The sequence below is a fragment of the Cynoglossus semilaevis genome, chromosome 5 (assembly GCF_000523025.1).
Source record: "Cynoglossus semilaevis isolate Cse_v1.0 chromosome 5, Cse_v1.0, whole genome shotgun sequence".
NCBI classification, from domain to species: Eukaryota; Metazoa; Chordata; class Actinopteri; order Pleuronectiformes; family Cynoglossidae; genus Cynoglossus; species Cynoglossus semilaevis.
Window position 1 is genome coordinate 4,324,549 of NC_024311.1, and position 19,781 is coordinate 4,344,329.

A 19,781-nucleotide genomic window follows, 5' to 3' on the forward strand; every position below is an offset into this window, starting at 1 on the left:
ATCTCACAGGTCACATTGCACAGATCATTGTCGCTATACAGTTTTTGTCTCACTCTATCTCTTTTAGTGTCACATGAAACCTTAAACATCCAATCAGTTTAACTGCCATCACAGTCGAGAGAGACTTGAACAGCATGCTTTCTTCTCTGCCACATGTCATGAGTCCATGACATGTGAAGTAGAAGCAAGAGATTGTGAGTGGAAGTCTCACCTGATGATGACGCACTGGTTCTCTCGGTCGATCATCATGTTTCTGTACATGTTGTCTGCCAGGGCGTAGATGTGAGGGGGGTTTTCATATTGAGCCTGAAATTTCATGAAAAACAAAAGTCACCACAACCCATGCCATGCTATTTCTTTGAGGACAGGTATATAGATTTCTATTGTTATTTTTCAAACTAAAATGTATTCATTTTTCTTCTTTTTCTTTTGGCTGCCTCTTCTGCTTTGACACCAACTATCTCTATGTCCTTTCATAGAGATAGTGGTCTATCTCTGAGGTCTTTCTCCTCTCCTCTTGCATGTCAACTGTCTCTATACCATACATCCTAGCAGCTCTCACTGCTGTTATAAAGCGTCCCTTTAAACCCTTCTGCTGTTCTTCTGTTACAAATCACCACTAACACTTGTCTGAATGCATTTAAAAACAGGAAATAAACTAAGGATCCAGTATGGTTTTGTGCACGGTAACTTAAACAAACACAAAATCCCATGAAACGAGTGGAAAAAAATGAGGATTTTAAATCATAATAGGAACAAAATTTGCTGTCTGAGCTCAAGAACATCATCTTCACAGTTTTATCTAATTATTCACCATCAATCTTACCTCACTTAAATGCAGCCATAGTCAGCCAAATTGTAGGATTTGGCCCAAGTGGTGTGAATGTTTTAAAAGCCACTAAGATTTTAAGTTTGTTTCAGGCCTGTGAGGGAGACCGACCCACTGACTCAGCAGGCCAGCCAAAGAAGACAAACTACAGAACTACAACTTGGCTCCAAAATTACAGCAGTATCTGTGTCAGTGTGATAGAGAAGTTCTGCATCTGCATCCATCCAACTTTATCCTTTAGGCTGTTGCCATCTTACACCACTTCAATGATACAACAGCAGAACTCAGCCAGGAGCATCAATTACATGTACACAAGTGCATACACATGTGACCTCTGAGGTTTAACTAAGATGAGGTTGTACTTACAGCTCCTTGATACATCTCGATTTCTTTTTCCCCAAAATACGGCATCTGCTTGAAGGGATTGACTGAGATAAGCACAGGCCCGATGTATGTCTGGTAACATGACGCATTAAGGATCACGCAGAGAAGACAGACAAGAAAATGCACCTGCATTTGTTTTTAAAGTCTGTCTACATTTTTGATGAAAAATGTCAAAACACTAAAACAGACCGATTTTTATATCTGATGCGGTCAGTCATCACAAATCTGGGATCTTGGATGGGTTCATTTTTCCTTTGGGAAAAATAAATAATACATTTGAACTATTCTCAAAGTCAGCCTATATTATTGTACACAAGAGGCATAAACAGAGCACAAATATAAAATAACTTTAAGGTAAAGAATTTTAAGACGTTAAATTTCAAAACACTGACATCCGAGTGAGCAGCAGTGGCTAATTTAGGGATCAAGGCTGAGCCTAAATAAGTATATGGTGCTCAGAAAATAGCAGAGAACAAACTGACCATGCAACACTGTGAGGTTTTATGCCCTCAAGCAAAAATGACGCTCAAGGCAAATAAAGCTGCTATTGTGGGTGGCCTGCAGCGACCTACAGCGACCCTCAGTCCTGGCCAGGAGTCCTCACAGTTACCACCATTGATGGTCCCAAATAACAGGCCGAACTCAAAGCTGTCAAACCTTAAAATGCCAACTTTTACGAAACTTTTTTTTTATCCCAAGCATTGGCCAGCCAATGTGGATGAAGCTTATGTAATGAGCAGCTTTGAGAACGCCCATCGCTGCTTTCAAAGCCCTTATTCATTCGTTCATTCAACTCATTTTATGTCATGAACAGCCCATGTGTGAGAATGTGCATCTCTGTGTGCGTGTTTAGCCACAGAGGTAGTTTTAAAGCCCTTAACTTAGCATTAGCATGATGTACTGTACCAAAATGATAGGTTACAGTGTAGTTCATGTTTGAAGCTCAACTGCAGAGAAAAGGGATTAGGACGACTTCAAAAAAGATCACTGAGAAGTCGCTGTTTTTCACACCGTTTTGTTCACATTTTGCACCACGGTGAGAACAAAACCAACACTGGTGAGGTAACAGGACTTCCAGGTATTGAGGGAGACATGAACAGAGAGGCCCTTTGCCCCCTTGCTCACATCAGTGTCTGGGTGGAAGGCGTCACCTCCTAACACTGACCTATTACTAACTGCTACTGTGAATGACCATTCAGCTAATCTGGTAACAGAATATATGAGAGGAGACTCAGCTATTCCTCACTGAGCCGTGAACTGTGACTGTAAACAAAGGATACAAAGATGTAGTCATCCATGTATCTCTTCTTGAGGTTCTCCACAATGGCATCCTCATTGATCTTGCTGAGCAGCACCATGTCATCCACTCCACTGTGTTTGACATTGTGGCTCTGCCAGTGGTACCGTTGGTGCCCCCGGCTCCCCTGTAATAAAACACAATACATGTACAATAGTTAGTTTACTGATAAAGTCACAAGCACAGATGAATCCAGGTTGTATTATTAATTTCACTAAGGAAAAGCACATTTGGTTTTGAAGCACATTCAAAGAGCTCAGTCCCCAGTCGAGGGAGTGTGGTTTTATCTCACAACTGAGATAAATGGTCCAAAAAAAGAACCAAAAAAAAAAAAGTTAGAATCACTCCAGCAAAAAGCTCCAAGTCTGCAGTTTTTCTGATCCCAGCAGCACACTGAGCCGTGTTTACTTTAAAAAAGTGCAAGGTCAGATTCCCTAAAGTGCTCTGTGGTATTTGTTCAAGTGCTGAAGATGCTCTGACCCATCTTTAATTCACACACTAACAACCTGGTTTCTCCCTACATTCCTGTTTTTGTTTTAGCTCAGTGACTTTGTGGAGAACTGAGGTCATTCATCATGTGTTATGAGTCAATGTTGTCTGGCTACTGTGAATGAGAATGAGAGACACAATGTGCTGTCGGGAGTGTGCCTCTTTCTCCTGGAAGGAAAATCATTTGGACCGCCACAGTGTCCAGCACGTTAGTCAACACTTACTTTAACTCTTGACATCCTCAGTCCTTAAAGAGGAAGTGTTACGATTGTATGAACTGAGAGAAAAAATCTCGAACAACATCACGAACAAAAAAACAGTAAGATGGTATTAGAAGTTGCCTGCTTGACTCCAACTCTTCTCACTTGTTTTAGAATGACAGTGGCTATTTTTACAATCATGTAGCATGTGATTTTTTTTGTCTATAAAAACTGTATTTATTTACATATAAGTTACTTTAAAACAGACACAGCTCTGTACATGTTTATGAAGTCGATTTATACTGTGCTAGTTTTCTGTTGCTTTCAGCGTATGACCGAGAAGGTGGGAGTTATGTGTGTTAATTCTCTACAAATATTCTATTGTGAGTTGTACAAAATATTCTGTCATAATGGTATTATACAAGGGCACACAATTGCACTGTTCATTTGAAGAAGGCCAGCATCGACAAATGCTACTTCTAAGTAGCTGTTCTTGTGAGGGTCTGCTTTAAAGTTAAGCAAACCCACAAGGAAAAGACCTAATACCTACTCTGAGTCTGTCAGTGTGGAATAAAGAATTTTTTTTCTTTCTACCTTGTATTATTTTTAGTCTAGATAATACAATACCATAAAAGGAAAAGACCAGCTTGATGTTGTAATGTAATAATCCCCTAATGTATTGATCTTGCAGAGAACTCTAATTATTTCCAAAAGTTGCCACAGCTCCTATGTAAGACTACATGTATCACTTTCTGAACTGGATGGGGTGACATTGGTTCTGTCGTTTATTAGGGTCATATTACATAACTTCAAACTTCTTTTCAGTTCTTTTCTTTCAAGTGTATTTTCCTGTATAATTATATGTTAACTTTCAGGGGTTTTGGCATTTTGAAAACTGCAATATTATGCAGCAAAAACACTATCATATAATACAATCATTATAATTCAGTCCAGTGATGTTCTTTTTTTGAAGTGAAATAAAACATATCCAAAAACTTGGATCCCAGAACAGATTGTTTCAACATAGAAATAGGTTGGTTACATTTATTTTCAAAAATAACTAAAGCAAGAACTCACTTTTTAAACATGTTCATGAAATGTGATATGGTTACGATGACAGGAGTTATTCAAAGTGAATGTAAATGGGGAAGCTGCTGGACTGAATCTTCAGATCATATCCAATAACACAATGAACTGCTGTTTCAGTACTTTTCAGCACACGTCTATTTTATACCAAATATACTCTCTTTTTTACTACATATGGAACACTGCCATTTAAATTGAAAAATTATGATAAGGTTAAGAAAATCTAGCCAAAAATGACACTGGAATACATCTCTCCATATGAAACAACATTTATCACTTTTCAGAACTGAGCCCAACGTCTCAGTCAAAGGACACGTGGATTGTTACAGCTCCAACGTGGGCTTTAGACGGACCACAAACCTTGGTCAACTTACTAACTTCCAACTCATTTGAAAAATGTTCCTGATCTTTAGTCTGTATCTTCCACTGTTCATTCTTTTCAGGGTTGCATGAGGAAATGGATCCAGTCCCAGCGTTAATCGGTTGAGGTTGGGATACACCCTGGAAAGTTTGCCAATCCATCGCCAAGAGACAAACAACCATTCACACTCATAACTGTGGTCAATTAGAGTGCCCAAATATTGGACTATAGGAGGAAACCAGAGTAACCAAGTAAAATGAACGCATTAACATGTAAACTCTGTACAGAAAGACTACCAGGAATTACCGGGAAGAGAACAAGCAATATTATTACTGTAAAGCAAGAGCACTGACCACTTTTCCACCGTCTGCTCTCCATCTTCAGTCGGTTTCAACAGGTCAATTAAACCTACTTTTAATTCTGCTGGAACAAAGTTAGGTATTTTATTATGATAACAAGAGGAAAGGGAGGCAAGCAGAGAACACTGCTGTTAATTATCTATAAGGTGAGGATGAAAAAAGGTAAATAAAAAATAATAAAATGTAAAAAATAATAGGAGAAAATTAGTGCATTTATTTAATAAATTCAATTAATTTGTTCAGAAAATGTTGCCACAGCTCAGCTGATTAACAGGACCTGAGGACACTCAAAAATGTTGATGTAAAAACTGGCATTGGTGTTTTACAGTGATCAACAGTACATTAAGACACTGATCTACTGGAACAAATTTAAGCTCAGTGATCAAAAGTGTCCACTAGGCTTCTTAGTTAAAGTAGTAGAAAATGTTTCTCTAAAGGCAGATGTTAACAGGATTCTCTGAACAGATCCAACCATCAAGTGAATGTTCAACCTCTCAGGCTCTGCTATGTCTGGAATTAGTGTGAAGATTCATTAGAAAAAAGGTAATGAAGTGAAGAAGGAGGAGGTGAATGTCCCATTCTCAGAGGACAGTTTCATCTGTTTTGATTTGTTGGCCTTACTTAATAAAGCTGAAGGAGTCGGTAAAACATTGTGACATACTAAAGCAGCAGCTGCACACATAAAAACAAAGATGTGAGGAGGTGCCCAGTACAACTAAACCCCTCTGTTAGCTGCTGACTGAGCAGTGCCAGAACCACCAGGGACTGAAGGTCATTACAGTCAAGCAAACATGGTGTGGCGTTGAGAGTTACATCTATTACATGTTCAAGGTTTATAATGTTTTAGCCAAGGTTTTATTTAAAAAAAAATCTTGAACAAGTTTATATTCAATTAAATCTGGTTCTAGTTCAGTTACTCCGTGAACATTTGAGTTTTATCTCTCTGCATGGAGGCGAAGTCCATGCTTTTGTCAACAAACAGTAAAAGAAAAAAAAGGCTCTACATTTAAACCAAAACAACCCTGACGTGTGTTTTAAAGGCTGCCAATAACTTTTTTTATTAGTCGATATAAAATTATACAAGGCTACTTTCATGTTCTACGATAAGAAATCCCTTTAACTGCAGTGCATCTGAGGAAATGTAGGTCTGTGGTGGAGCACAGCAAACACACTGAAACACACACAGACAGACACATGGTGCAAACACACTGGGGACATCTGGCACAACTGGTTTCTTTGGTGGTCATAACAACACCATCACCATGGAACCACAGACTTCCTCCTGAGCCAAGCCACACACACACACACAGAGTAAAACAGTGAGCATCTAACAACGTCAACCCACGGTGATAAAATGAACTAATTATATAATGTCATAACAACAACAGGGTTAAGAGAATCTTCGAGGCAATTTTCACAGATAGGTTAATCACTATTCATTTTGAGAATTGTGGCGATAACTAAAAACTACACTACAGGACCAGCACTTTTGCAAGAAGTTAATACTAAGGAATTTTAACATCAGATTTTATCCATAAGCCCAGGCTTTTCCCTTCATGCAAATACCATTACCATATATGGAGAGTGTTGTGCAGCTCTGGCTCTAGGTACAGGAAATGGCTGGGTTTGATTCAGTATCATAGGCGGCAGTTTTCCCCTCATTTCTCCATTCTGTGCCGCTCTCCTTTTCCACACCAGAGTTCAGCATGTGTTTGGATCGACTATTTTGTTCTGCCCACTGAGAAAGGCCTGGATGAATGCCATGGGAACAGACTCATTCCTTCTAAAAAAAGATACAACTCCACTTATTAATCACTCTCCTCTGAAGGGATAGTGATAATATAGTACAGTTTAAGAACTAAGGGGCTAACTGAAGTCTAATTTAAAAACTGTTTCTGTGTGTGTGTGCCCAAGTCAAAACTCTAACATTCAGTATTAAAACTTCAACTACATAAGAAACCACACTCTATCAAGAGCTGAGTGTTGCTATAAACATGCACTGTGCCCTGGACATTATTTAAGACCTCAGGTCTAATAATGGACATGCCATGATTACAGTAGATCAGAGCACAGAGCAGTCAAGGTAGAAAGGTGTGGTGGAGACATAATGGATATATTTGGCCGGGGGATGTTGGAGATGTAGGTACCAGGCAAGAGGAGTAAAAGGAGAAGATTTATTGATGTTGTGAAAGAAGACATGGAGCTTGTTATGTCAAAGCAGAGGACGCAGGGGTGAGATGGAGGCAGATGACCCATGAAGGGAAAACTGGAAACAGAGGAGGAGGAAGAAGAAGAAAAAGAAGAAGAACAAGAAGAGGAAGAAGAAGTGGGCTGATAAGACCATGTGTATTGGAATAGTGTCATCACGTTCCTGTTCTGCTGACCTGTTTGCTGTCATCAGTGCAGTCTTATCTCATTGTATGTGTTGTTATGGCAGAAGCATGGTAAAATATTAACCAACTGCCAGTCAGTCAATCCCTGATACCTATTCACAGCACCCAGTTTCATAGGTCTGGACTCTTTTGGTCAGATTCATTAGCTTCCAGGCTGCCTTGGCAAAACTTTGTCCAGTTAAGAAAACACAAATATATGTGTGAGTGTAACTGTAGGAAAAGTTCGACAGAACCACCACATCTTAAATATGAAACCGTTTCATCTGACCCAGAAGAGGTTTCAGGAGGAACAGGACTTCCACCTGGTTTCTATTGCAGTGTGTTTGCACTCTGTCCAGAATCTCACTGACTATGATGAAACTGCTGAATGAGACGGTAGGTCCATCGAGGGGAGATAAAAAAAGATGAGAAACACATTTGAACCTGTGTGTGTGGGTGTGTGTGTGTGCAAGAGGAGCAGCGACACACTGAGTGAAACAGCCTGATCCAGTCTAAACTTTTGAGGGATGGGATAATCATTAAGGTCACTCACACTCCTCCCCCCTTCTCTCCTTCTCTCTCTCTCTCTCTCTCTCTCTCTCTCACACACACACACACACACACACGGATCCACATATGAACACACACATGTATATATCCACACACAACTACACACCGACTACACTTCCTCTGCTGAGTCTGAAAACAACAGAGAACATTAACATAAAATCCAGATCCAGTTAAATTTAAAAAAACTGTTGCTACACAACTCAATCCCTGTCTGTTGATAGGTTTTAAAAACAGGGTAAGCTAAATGGCCACATCCTGGTGATTCAGTGGTAAAGACACAGACACAGAAACAGTCAATTGTCACCTGTTATTATTATTACCTTATTATCAGCTATGAGCATAGGTTATGAGATAACATATCATAACCTATATGACTGTTTGTTAATATATAACAAAATCTGAGAAATAAAACTTCAGTCATAAAAAGGCATGACATATCTTAACATATCTTAACATTGTTAATTTTTTTCTGTAGAAAGACTGCCAGAGGAAAACTTTTTTTTTTGCAGATTTTTATTCACTCCTGAGATTGATGCCTGTTTACAGGAAACAATAAACTGTGTGTGTGCTGTTCCAAAGGCTAATAACACAACAACCCAGCATCTAGTAACAGTGAAATATTATAACCCACAATAACGCTGCATCAGTTAATGAGTGTCCAGTAATAATGTTCCCGAGGCACAAACCACGCTGACAATAATAGATAACTACCCTCCATTTACTTCCTGCCCCCTGAAGGGAGGAGTACACCCCCAACCAACAAATGGCAGTAGTACGTATGTCGAAACTAGAACACCAGGAGATATTGTCTGTAAATATGTTTTGTTTACACGATGAAATTTGTTATCGTACATGAGACTTGATTTATGGCTTGATTTATTCTCTCACAGGACTAAGAAGACACAGGATGTGTTCAACCAGTAAACACCCACTGACTGTGACAGAGACTGTCTAAAGTTTTGAAATAAGTAACATTCCCTTTTCAAACATAAACAACTGCCACAATGACACACTCGTGAAATTAAAAGATAATAACACTGCACTTTTTACCTACTGCTGTCTTGAAAGAAGATACTTTTTTAGAGGATGCTCACTTCAGGACACAGGACAGTGAACACTCCCTCAGGCTGAACACCAATTGCAACAGGTTTCAGACAACGAACTATGTAATCTGGCATGTCCAATATAAATATGCATGTAGTTGTTCTGCCTTTTATTTATTTTTAGACTGACCATCAGAATGCCTTCAGAAAAATCAAATATTTCAAATGCAACAAAATGCCCTGTCAGCAAAGGGTAAAGGAACATTTCTTGAAATAGTTTGGTGATTGTACAAAAATGTTAAATAAAGCCCATTAACAGGTTTTTCCAAAGAATTAAAATGAACTCACTTCACATAAACAGGGCACAAGGAGTTTGGGAAGATAGTTTTAAATAAAGAAAATATTCATAAGAGAGAAGTTTTAAACAGCCAGTGACATTTTTACTGTTGTGAAAGAGTGCCAAATAGGCCACCCCTAAACTGTGAAATATGTTTTCAAATAAAAAGATAACTCTGACCTGACAAGAGTCAACATGATGATCCCCTTCCAATTCAAAATTAAGTCACAATCAATTGTGACTTATGTAGTCGATATATTTTCTGCACTTTTCTTGGGATTTTTTCATGCAACATCTTGGAATAATAAATAATTGAATAAATTGTCCAGGCAGTGTATGTCAAATGGTGTTGGACGTGAACTGTTAGAGGTCACACATACAGGAGACAATAACAAGAAATGTGACTCAGTTGAATATAAGTAACCTGAGAGGTGACGAGTTGGGACAAAGTTATAAAGCAGTGCCTCGAGGGAAGGGGGTGACCACCCTACCACCCACAGAAAGAGGACATGATGATTGAGTGTAAGCAGATACAGGATGACTTTTCAAACATTTGACACTGAGCTACGCTGTCATCTCTACAGAGGCATATCCCTACTTTGTCTAAGTATAGTGAAACTTTAGAAATTTGAGAGGTGCCCATTATGAAGATCCCACACTGTATCGTTCTCTTCAATGTCTGGCAACAGCAATATGACTGCTAATAAAACACAATATCAAAGAAAACGTGGTTTAGGGCGGAGCCGAGCTGCAATCTTAGACATAGCTATGTCATTGAGTGATGCCTTTTAAAAAGCTGGATCGTCAGTAGTGGTTTGATGTAAACACAAAGCCATCTAGTGTGGAAAGTCATTCATAGACATGCTATAGCCACAACAGCTTCACTGAATGAAAACCCAACCAGAGACTTCTTTTAGTAGCAGCTGGATACATGTGAATACATGTTGAACACAAACTACACTAATTTGATTTAAAATGATGAGGCAGGATGTGATTGACTGAGTGAATATCTTGATAAACAAAGCAGGATCTGGTGAACTCAAGTTTCATGCGTTTCCTGTAATTCAATAATGTATGACTTAAAGGTTAAGATAATCACCCGGGAGGAACAAGGTGATGTCCCAATGTAGGCAATAATCACCAGCTGTCATGACGTCAACAACGTTCTGCGATGATTCGATGCGGATGAAGCTGATTGTTGTAATTGGCGTGAGTTTCCATAGGCCTATAAACAGTGTGTTACAGTACCTCTCTGGTTTTTATATTGTATTGAGTTCACATGCATTTAAAAAGTGCCGTTTTAGTTTGACTAACACGATAATTAGATTTTCTATAATGTCTTGTAAATACAGCGATTGTTTACATACGTTTTTCCGAGCACAGCAGCAAGTTATGCCTGTAAAACAAAGATCTACCCTGAAAAGAAAACACAGTAAATTCTGTTTGCTGTGTCCTTCATAGATCTCCCTGTACTGATACAGTCTGACAAGTCAGGGTCAGTCAAAGGTGCCTGTTATTACTGTGAGAACGTTTGCAAAAGGTCAGACGTGACCAACCTGAGCTTTGGCTAGAGAGGTGAAATCCATGCTCCAAGACTGTGGTTTCAGTAAACACCACCTTAATTTAAATTTAAATATGGGCCAAATCTGTGGGAGGCCCAATTAATAAACAAAACACAATACAGTGAAACAGCAGGGCAGTGCTGTAAAAAAAGCCAAATAGATTGATGACACATTAACAACTGCCCTTTGGGTTTTTTTTTTTTTGGGGCAAGTAAATGTTTCAACTAGAAATTATCAATAATAGTAGTTTTATGTTAACAACTTAATATGTTGGGGTGTTTTCAGTTTCATATTTATGTGACGCAATACTTAAATAATGACTCCAACAAGAGCCAAAGAAACAATGGCCTAGAAATCAGTATTTACTTTGGCCTTGTGGTTCTATTACTTTTACAATCAACTGATCAAACATCTTACTGTAGTAAAAAAAAAATCTTACTCAAGGCTTCGCTACTGTAAACTGTGACCATAGGTCAAAGTCAGATTCACAGCTGTTCCAGGAACTAAACAAACTAAACGTTCATTAGTTTATACTCAAATGCAACATCTCTGCTGTAGTTTTCTTCCCTGCAGAGTTTGCAGAATATGTTGGAACGATATCCAAAGTTCACATGGACCGTATTTTGTGGAACCAGTCACTGATGATTCCCTGGTGAGAAATGTGCTGATTCAGCCCTACTACAGGACCAGTGCCAGAAAACACAAATAACTGAAACAGGCTAATTCTGACTTTGTTTCCTAGGCTCATGTATTTCTATACAAGAGCTGACAAATCTGTAAAAGGCTGTGACTCAACTCTTGTTCCCCAATGACCACAATTCTGGGAGTTTTTCCTGCCCGTCTGTGGCAAAGTGTGGGATTTAAAACAGTTTCAGAGACATCACTGTATGATAGACGCTGTAAGGTTTTTGAAAACAAAACAAACCTACAGGAAACAGAGAGAGCAAAGAGAGCAAAGGCCTCTGGTCGAGAAAAGCTTAGGACGGCTGGTTAGCCTGACCTCATTCCCTTTGTGCTGAAGTTAAGGAAGTAATTCATGAAAACAGAAGGAAAAACTCCTGAGTTGTATCAGGTCACACATTTGTACCTTTTTTTAAAAAAAACAATATTAAAATATTCTTATATTATATATTTATGTTATATATATTGTGTTTTTTTAGTATGACTGCAGTGTTACTTTAATAGTTTATAAACAAGAATGCCGTATGATTTTAAAACAAAAACTACAAAGTTGCAGTATGCCTTTAGGGGGAGACTCTGACTGTACAGAACTATAGGTTTTTACCTAGGTTTTTTAGGAGACGTAGTGACCTCAGTCATTGATTGTATCTCCTTCTATAGGAGACGTAGTGGCCTCAGTCATTGATTGTATCTCCTTCTACATTCCAGATAAAGTATGACACATATGAATAGACACTGTCTAATTGATAGCTGGAAATGTCAACAGACCAAAAATATCTCCAGATAATACGTCACTGTGAGGGTGAGGCTACAGTCATCGGCTGTAGGTCGTTGGCCTGTGTTGGAATTGACGTCGGTGGAGCAGGGATCATGAGTCTTCATTCTGATCCACTGTCAGCTGAATTGTCCAATAGTTAGTTATATATTATTAATATTATAAATGTGTTATCATTGTCCTGACAGAGGAACACTCCTCTGATCATTTATAGCTGATGAAGCATGACCTCCTTCTCCTCACTGTGTGGTATGATGGCTGCAAAGAAATGCACACATGCATGGACACACAAAGCCAATTTGTGTCCTTCACTCTTGACCGCAGGGGGTGGGGTCGCCACGACAGAAAACCACTGTGGGCTACTTCAACCCCAAGGTCACAATACCATGTTTCTCAGTTCAGAGTTTACAAGCCCTGGCTGTTAACTCAAACACAACCATAGAGTCAGAGGTGAAAATGTTGTGTTTTAGTGAAAGTTGACAGATCCAGACTACAGCAGATCAAACTGTGCAGAATGAAACTGTTTAATAAAAAAAAAGAAAGAGAGAAAGAAAAAAGAAAATGCTTGTGATGAACACAACATGTTATTTTCAAGTCCAAAAAGATTTACAACAAGTTAGACTGCAGGACAATCCATCACAATGAGGCAGTGAAAACACTGCAGCTTTGTGATTAAGGCGTATGGAAGTGATCAGGAGAGTGCAAGCGTACTGAAGCATGGCGACAAGCTTAACGAGTTCCCCAGGTCCAAGAAATGGGAGTTTTTTTTCTGTTTTCAGTGAGAGGGCTTGAATTCCTCAGCAAATCTTTGCAGCAGTGATGGGTTTGAAAATGTAGCGCCAGCTTTGAAATGAAGAGAGCGGGGCGTTTCTCAGTATGAACCTCCCTGCAGAAGAAACTAATAGAAACCATCTGCTGTAATACCCGACATGCTATTCAGCATCTGGCAAAGAAGGAAGCACTGAGCAGTGCTAGTGTCTGCTACTGCAGGCAGTTAGGAGGACTGAAGATCACACCGTTCATCTTCTTTCTGTCAGTTCTCTATTTATTAATGCTGCTAAAACTGCCATCAAATCTCAAAGACTCTTTAAGGTTCATATGTGTGTTTTTTTTTAACTTACTTGTTAGAGAAGTGTATTTGGCTGTCAATGGAGTTACTCACAGGGACAGAGCACCTCCATTTCATTCACTCACTCACTAAAAAAAAAACTAAAGCTTGTAAAACTCACAAATTAACACGTTTTTTTAAGTTGTAGCTTCACAACAGCAGCTTTTCTAGTAATGTTTCGAGGACAGAAACACTAATAATTCTTTAGATGTTACTGGTAAAAAATAAAATTAAATAAACATGTGGCTTAATGTGAATAAAAAAGATTGAAAGTGTTGTCTGGCAAAATACCCACAGATGCTTACACCTAAGGTAGAGAGTGTTATGGTTTAAACCTGACATGATGAAAACATCAACCACCTTATAAAAAATATTGAGAAGTTGGCTACTTTACTTTAGTTTTAAGTAGATAATGTCTGATCAATGAATTTAGACTTTTAACATTATGTTAAAATTGCCAAGAAAGCTGGGTCTGTATTTGTGTTTTAGGGGAAAAAACACACTGTTTATAGCTATAGCACTGTACATATAAGCTCCAGAGACACAAAGTGGTAAATTAAACCATTAGCTCACAGAGGACCATTTAGTTGCTCTACTGCAGGAATGGCCAACCTGCGGCACAGGAGCCACACAAGGCTCTTTGCCCGGTTTCATGTGGCTCTTACATTCATATCAAATTGTATGTTTGTATTTTTTATGCAAATTACATAGGAAAATTTGCACAGATGAAAAAATGTACACAGGGAGTTTTAACAGGAGGCATTTTTTTCTTTTAATTTTAAAGGGATGGGGCAGTTCACATGCACTGTATATCATGTGGCTCTATGCAGCAACACAGTAAAGATTGTGGCTCTTACTCTCTTGACTGGTTAGCCACCCCTGCTCTACTGCAACAAATGTAAAAACATGGAAATCCATCACTGCAGTCTTAATGGATAAGTCTGACTTAATTACTATCTATATCTATATCTATATCTAAAATACTTTTCTTCAAGCTAAAGAAGACTTGGAATAGCATCAGCAAAGCAATAAATGCAGCCTAAAACATATTCACCTAAATTCCACACTGTGTTCCTTCATTCCCTAATAGTCCACTGGCAAATATTGTTGCAAATTTTAATAAAATGCCTTGGAAGTAATGGAAAATAAATAAATAGATCTATAAAGCTTCCAATTAAAACACTTCTGAAGTTATTCCTACATTTGAAACGGAGTTATAGAACATCGCGTTTGTCTTTGCAGAAAAGTCAACACTGATTTGAGACATACTGTCCATCAGCCAAAGGGTGACCGGTGCCATGAAGGACAAGTGGCTGCAAATGTTGCCAAAACACTACATGACATCCTCCATAACTTAGCTCTAGGCGTGTCAGGAATGGTGCTCAGTAACCTGGAAAACCTGTCTCCATGTAAATGTGCGTACACACACACACACACACACACACACCTCAGCTGACATATGCTCCCTGACTGCCTCAGCAGCCAAGACTAACCGGTTTGCACACACACACAAAAACTTATTATTTAGATCACATCTCTCTGAATGTCACCAAGATATAGTGTTAGTTATTGCCTTTAGTTATAGTTTCCAAAAGCCATGGTGGCTGATCGCCAAGAAAACAATTGTATATAGTGTAGTATAGCTATAAAATCACATTAAAATAATGGGTTCAAAGCCATAATTTCAATATCAAATGTGTGTTTATTTATCTAACTCACAAATAAAATCCCTTTGGTTTTTTTAAACGTCAGATTAGGACCACAATGGTTAGCTTATCATATAGTTACTTTTTGATATTTGGCGTGTTGTTGAACATATTTTTCTTTGATTCCAATGTGTTTAAGCTAAATCCAGTTTCTCATACATGTGACTTTTTTTCTTTAATGACATAAAACTAGATGTATAATTTGTAGACAAAAAAAACTTAATAATAAATAAAGTCAGACTATAGAATTAGTAATCAATCAAATAGGTTTGCATTTATTCTTGATTAAATAATTATGGATACAATTAATGAAACCCAAATTTCACCTTTTATTACTTAACAATGTGTTACTTTTATTTTAATCATGTTACATCATTAGTTTGATCTGAATTTTATACAACATTTTCGGTCATATGGCTCTCAGTCTTCTATCTAATATCTAAAATATTAGCAGAACATTAAAATGAACAAAGACATATTTGAAATAGTTTCCAGGACAAAGAAACGAACCACCATAAAACTCTAAAGAAAACAGAATCAGAAGGACTATAGACTTCAAAGGTCTATAACGTCTGCTGTTGAAAGGCAGGTGTGTGTGAAATGGTCGACTTTAAGTGTATGTAAAACAATAATCACTCACCATCTTCTGTCTTCAACAGTCAAACTCTTCTCTGTTCTCTATCCAGTCTTCGTGTGATCCACACTATTCAGTCAAAACTGTTTTAAAAAACACCGTGAGTATCGAGCTGTGGGCACAAAATCCCAAGTTTACACAATGTAATCCCGGTAGAGCGAACAGAGCATGGATGGACCTCCTCAGCTGTGTCCTCCGTCCATTGTGCGTCTGTTCACATTGACAGCCGCAGCACCGCTCCAAGTAAACACACTGAACTTCTGCTGGCTCATTTAGTGAAGCAGCACTGGCCTCCAGCACCGACTCCACAACAGTAACAGGAAACTGGGCCACGGGCTCCAATCACAGGCCGATCACCGTCCACATGCTTAAATATTCATGAGCTACGCTGCAGCAGAAGTGAGCATGCGCGGTTCTGGGATTTCCTAACAAAAGTTCACAACAAATAAAACAATAAAATGTATTGTAAGAAATAACAAACACCTATACTTGATGTGACCACTCTATCTCTTCAACAAAGCACAATTGCTTCTGTCCATAGAGACATAATTTTTCAAGAATACGGACACTAAGATTTGGGAGAACTAAACCAACTACAGATCTTCTATCCATGTTGGCTGCCTTAAACGTCAATGTCTCCCTCAGCGTGGCTAAGATCAGGCCTCTGTGGGGACCATACCACCATTTCTGGGACATATTGAAAGTGAACTCCTTGTCATTGTCATTCACACCACTGCACACAACCAAATGTGACCTCTGCTTTTAACCCATCACCAAAGTGAACAGTGGGCAGCTTTAAGCGCCCGGGGAGCAGTGAGTGGGGACGGTGTCATGCTCAGAGCACCTCAGTGGTAACTTGGCAGCTAGAGGACTCGAACCTGAAGCCTTCCGGACCACTAAGCCACCACTGGCACATATTGTTCACTTTCTGTTGAAAATAATTCTAAATGACGTTGGCTGAGTACTTGGTGGTGTTTTTCAGTCCCATGATTCTACTCCACCTGTTCTCCTGTTCCCCAATTCTCCTATTCCAGCCTCGAGCTCTTCTCTGGAAGTCACTGTTGGTGTAATATCTGACCTCATTAAGAAATATAATACTAGTGTCTTTCTAAAACAAGCCTGTCTGTCCTCCTCAGCATTAGGGCTGATGCTTATTACACCTGTGTTTTCTAAAGTACTTTACTAAGAGTACTCCTATTTGTTATTCTCTTTGACATAATTCCTAAAAATTTAACATCTGTTTCTCAGTTATGCTAAAAAAAACTCTAACTTGCAACAGATTTGCAACCTCTTTTTGTGCCTACCTCAGTGATAATACTAGGTATTACACAGTTTGCAAAACACAAGGTTGTGGAAAATCAATCGTGTTCACATGGCTCATGTGAAATCATAATGTAGGTTGCATAATGACTTGTTATACCAAGTGCTGGTGTTTCAGTATAACTGGGTTCTGGGTTATATCAAGTTGAGTGTTTGTTTAAGAATGTTTGCCTATAAATTCACTAAAATATCTCTCTTTAGAAGAGGAAATGTCTTTTGAAGTGCATGGGTGGCACTGCTTTTCATTTCTCACAGCCACCCTCCTGCCAGACTAAGGCTTGCCCTGAAATCATGTAGGGCAGTGAGGCGACTCTCTGGGTGTAACCTGTCTAACAGGCTGCCACTGTATGCAACAGACACGCAGACTCAGTGTGTGGGGGTGTGTGTGAGTGTGTGTTTCTGAGCTTTAAAAGCAATGTTGTTCTCCTGTGGCATAAAGAACGAATAAGACGCCGATCCTTAGTAGAGAATTGCTTTGTCGCCCTCAAGTGGAGGTTATGGGCAAAAGCAAAAACAATGATAAGACTAAACTGTTTTATCAAATAAAATCTATAAAATCTCATTCATAGTTTAGTTATATAATATCATATTTTTCACAGGCAGAAACACACATTAATATATAAATTAATCATAAAAATACACAGACAATACATTAAATATCATGGACCTTTTCTTACTGTCTGTTTGAATTTAATTGAAGGGATGTTTCTCTTTTAATTATATTTGTATGAGCAAAGCTTTATGCTTTTTATCCCCCCCCACATTTTTCGCATTTTAATGATAATGAAACACTATCAAATTGAGTCAACTAAAGTAAACTTGACAAAAGTATTTTATGTAAGAACAGTAATTAAGTCTAGCTTCTCAACAAAGAAGATTTTAAATTAAAATAGTCATCTTGGTTATAAAGGGATTGGCCTGACACACCCGTAGCTTTGTGTGTTGTTGGGTGCAATTTGGAGAACTTAAGTGAAGAGTACTACTTTAAAAATAAAACTCCATGCAGCACAGATTACTCAAAGTAACTGTCATTATATAATTTTCTTAAGGCCTTGTCACTCATCATGCTCATTTAATCCTATGGAATTTGTTTGCTTACAGGATAAAAAAGAAATACTAAATGTTTCACTATATGTCTAATACAATAAAAAAGGTAAAAATTCTAGTGTACATTTTTATTAGATTAATGCGATTTGTACACTCAAATGTGTTGTTTTCCCCTATCTGCTCGATTTCTTTACGTTCACATCTTTATTAATCATCCTCTACCTAGCAATTGCCAGATGTATTTTCACCATTTTTTTTGTAAATGTAAATGTATATACAGTATATACAAACCCTTAACTTTAAAGTCAAAACGAACTACCCCTTGGTTTATGTTTCAAATTTAAAAAATATATAGAAAGTGGTGATGACACGAGTCAATTTATATTTTGAAACAAATACGTATATGATTTACCAAAATTATTATGTAAATACAGATGAGACGCGCCCTCGGCCCTCTGGTCCTTCTGCGTCTCATGGGAGTTGTAGTCCAGGGGTGGTGTTTTCGGTTAACGCTGTCAGACTCATTTTTGTTGCAACTTGTGCATCAAAACGTTTTTAGAATCTGGCTTCACGCGCATGTTTTAAACATGTATTTACGCGACAATACGGGTCCTCTTCTTTTGAGTGTTGTTTCATGTTTAGGGAAAAGTTTGACCAAATTAAGTGTGAGAACAGGAGCAGGGCAGCTGAGCCCGGAAGCAGGGCGGGACCTGCGCTCCTTATAAACATGGCCGTTAAGTCCTTTACCGCATCAGGTCCTGCTGCGTGTGGTTGAATTAGTCACAGTTTGAGGGAGTCACCGAGCATAACTAACACTAGGACGAGTGGAAAGAAAATGTGTTGGCACAGCGGGGAGCCGCCATCGTATTTTTATGTTGTAAAGTGAGAGTGAGAACAGCGCTGACAAACTTCCTCTTGTACTTTGTGCTAGTTTGCTAACGAAGCTAACCGAGCCGACGTCTTTTGGATATAATACTTGTGTCAAGTTTTTTTCCCCCCAGCCTGTGGAGTCTAATCTGCCGTTTGACTGTAATGAAGGAGCAGCGCCTCTCACCCGGTCAGTCTGGGTGAAGGTTTTACACACTTAACGTCTTGGATTTCCACTCACAGCTGAAGGCTGAGCCAAACTTTGTTGGAGGTTTCCCTTCGGTTGGTGTCTTTTTTTCTCTCCACTGGCAGCAGCCGCCTGCCAGAGGGCGGAAATAAACAATGTTCTCTGTCAAACCCATGAAACCAACCTTCAAGTGTTATCTTCCTTCGCAGGTATGTGTTAGTTTACTGTCACGGTTCACTGTCTACAGCTGATGGTCACACTACATTTATTGGGCCCGTGGATTTGGTTGTGGAGAAGTGAAGGTCGAGCAGAGAAAGTTAATATTACACTTGTCGCCAGGACCAAGTGGACTTTCCCCACACTGTCTCTTATCTCTTTATATAAGTTTAAGTGTCCATGTTGAAGTGATACAGAGGAAAAGCAGAAGCAGCGAAAATTACTTTGGTTCGAAAGTAAAATGTTAATTAGTCTCGTACCAGTAAATTGTACTTAGACCTGCATAGTCCCAAAAGCAATTTGGGAGAAATGCATTCTATTTTTCTTGATGTTGATACATTTTAGATTTGA

At 38.7% G+C, this 19,781-nt stretch overlaps 2 protein-coding genes across 3 annotated transcripts in view; one reads left to right on the forward strand and one right to left on the reverse strand.

Moving 5' to 3' along the window:
• myo1ea (myosin IEa) overlaps window positions 1-16,550 on the reverse strand; it is a 39,245-nt gene extending 22,695 nt beyond the window's left edge. The window contains exons 1-4 of the mRNA XM_008310043.3: window positions 15,800-16,550; window positions 2,494-2,637; window positions 1,196-1,285; window positions 212-306 (exon numbers count right to left, since the gene is read on the reverse strand). Coding sequence (XP_008308265.1) covers window positions 212-306; window positions 1,196-1,285; window positions 2,494-2,637; window positions 15,800-15,802 — 332 coding nt within the window. The 5' untranslated portion in view covers window positions 15,803-16,550. The remainder of the gene's footprint in view (window positions 1-211; window positions 307-1,195; window positions 1,286-2,493; window positions 2,638-15,799) is intronic.
• Window positions 16,551-18,714: 2,164 nt separating this feature from the next.
• The window catches only part of mtmr10 (myotubularin related protein 10), a 13,986-nt gene continuing 12,919 nt past the window's right edge, over window positions 18,715-19,781 (forward strand). The window contains exon 1 of one of the 2 annotated variants that reach the window (XM_008310044.3): window positions 18,715-19,423. In XM_008310044.3, the coding sequence (XP_008308266.1) occupies window positions 19,370-19,423 (54 nt within the window). In that variant the 5' untranslated portion in view covers window positions 18,715-19,369. The remainder of the gene's footprint in view (window positions 19,424-19,781) is intronic. The other variant, XM_008310045.3, reaches the window with a different exon arrangement.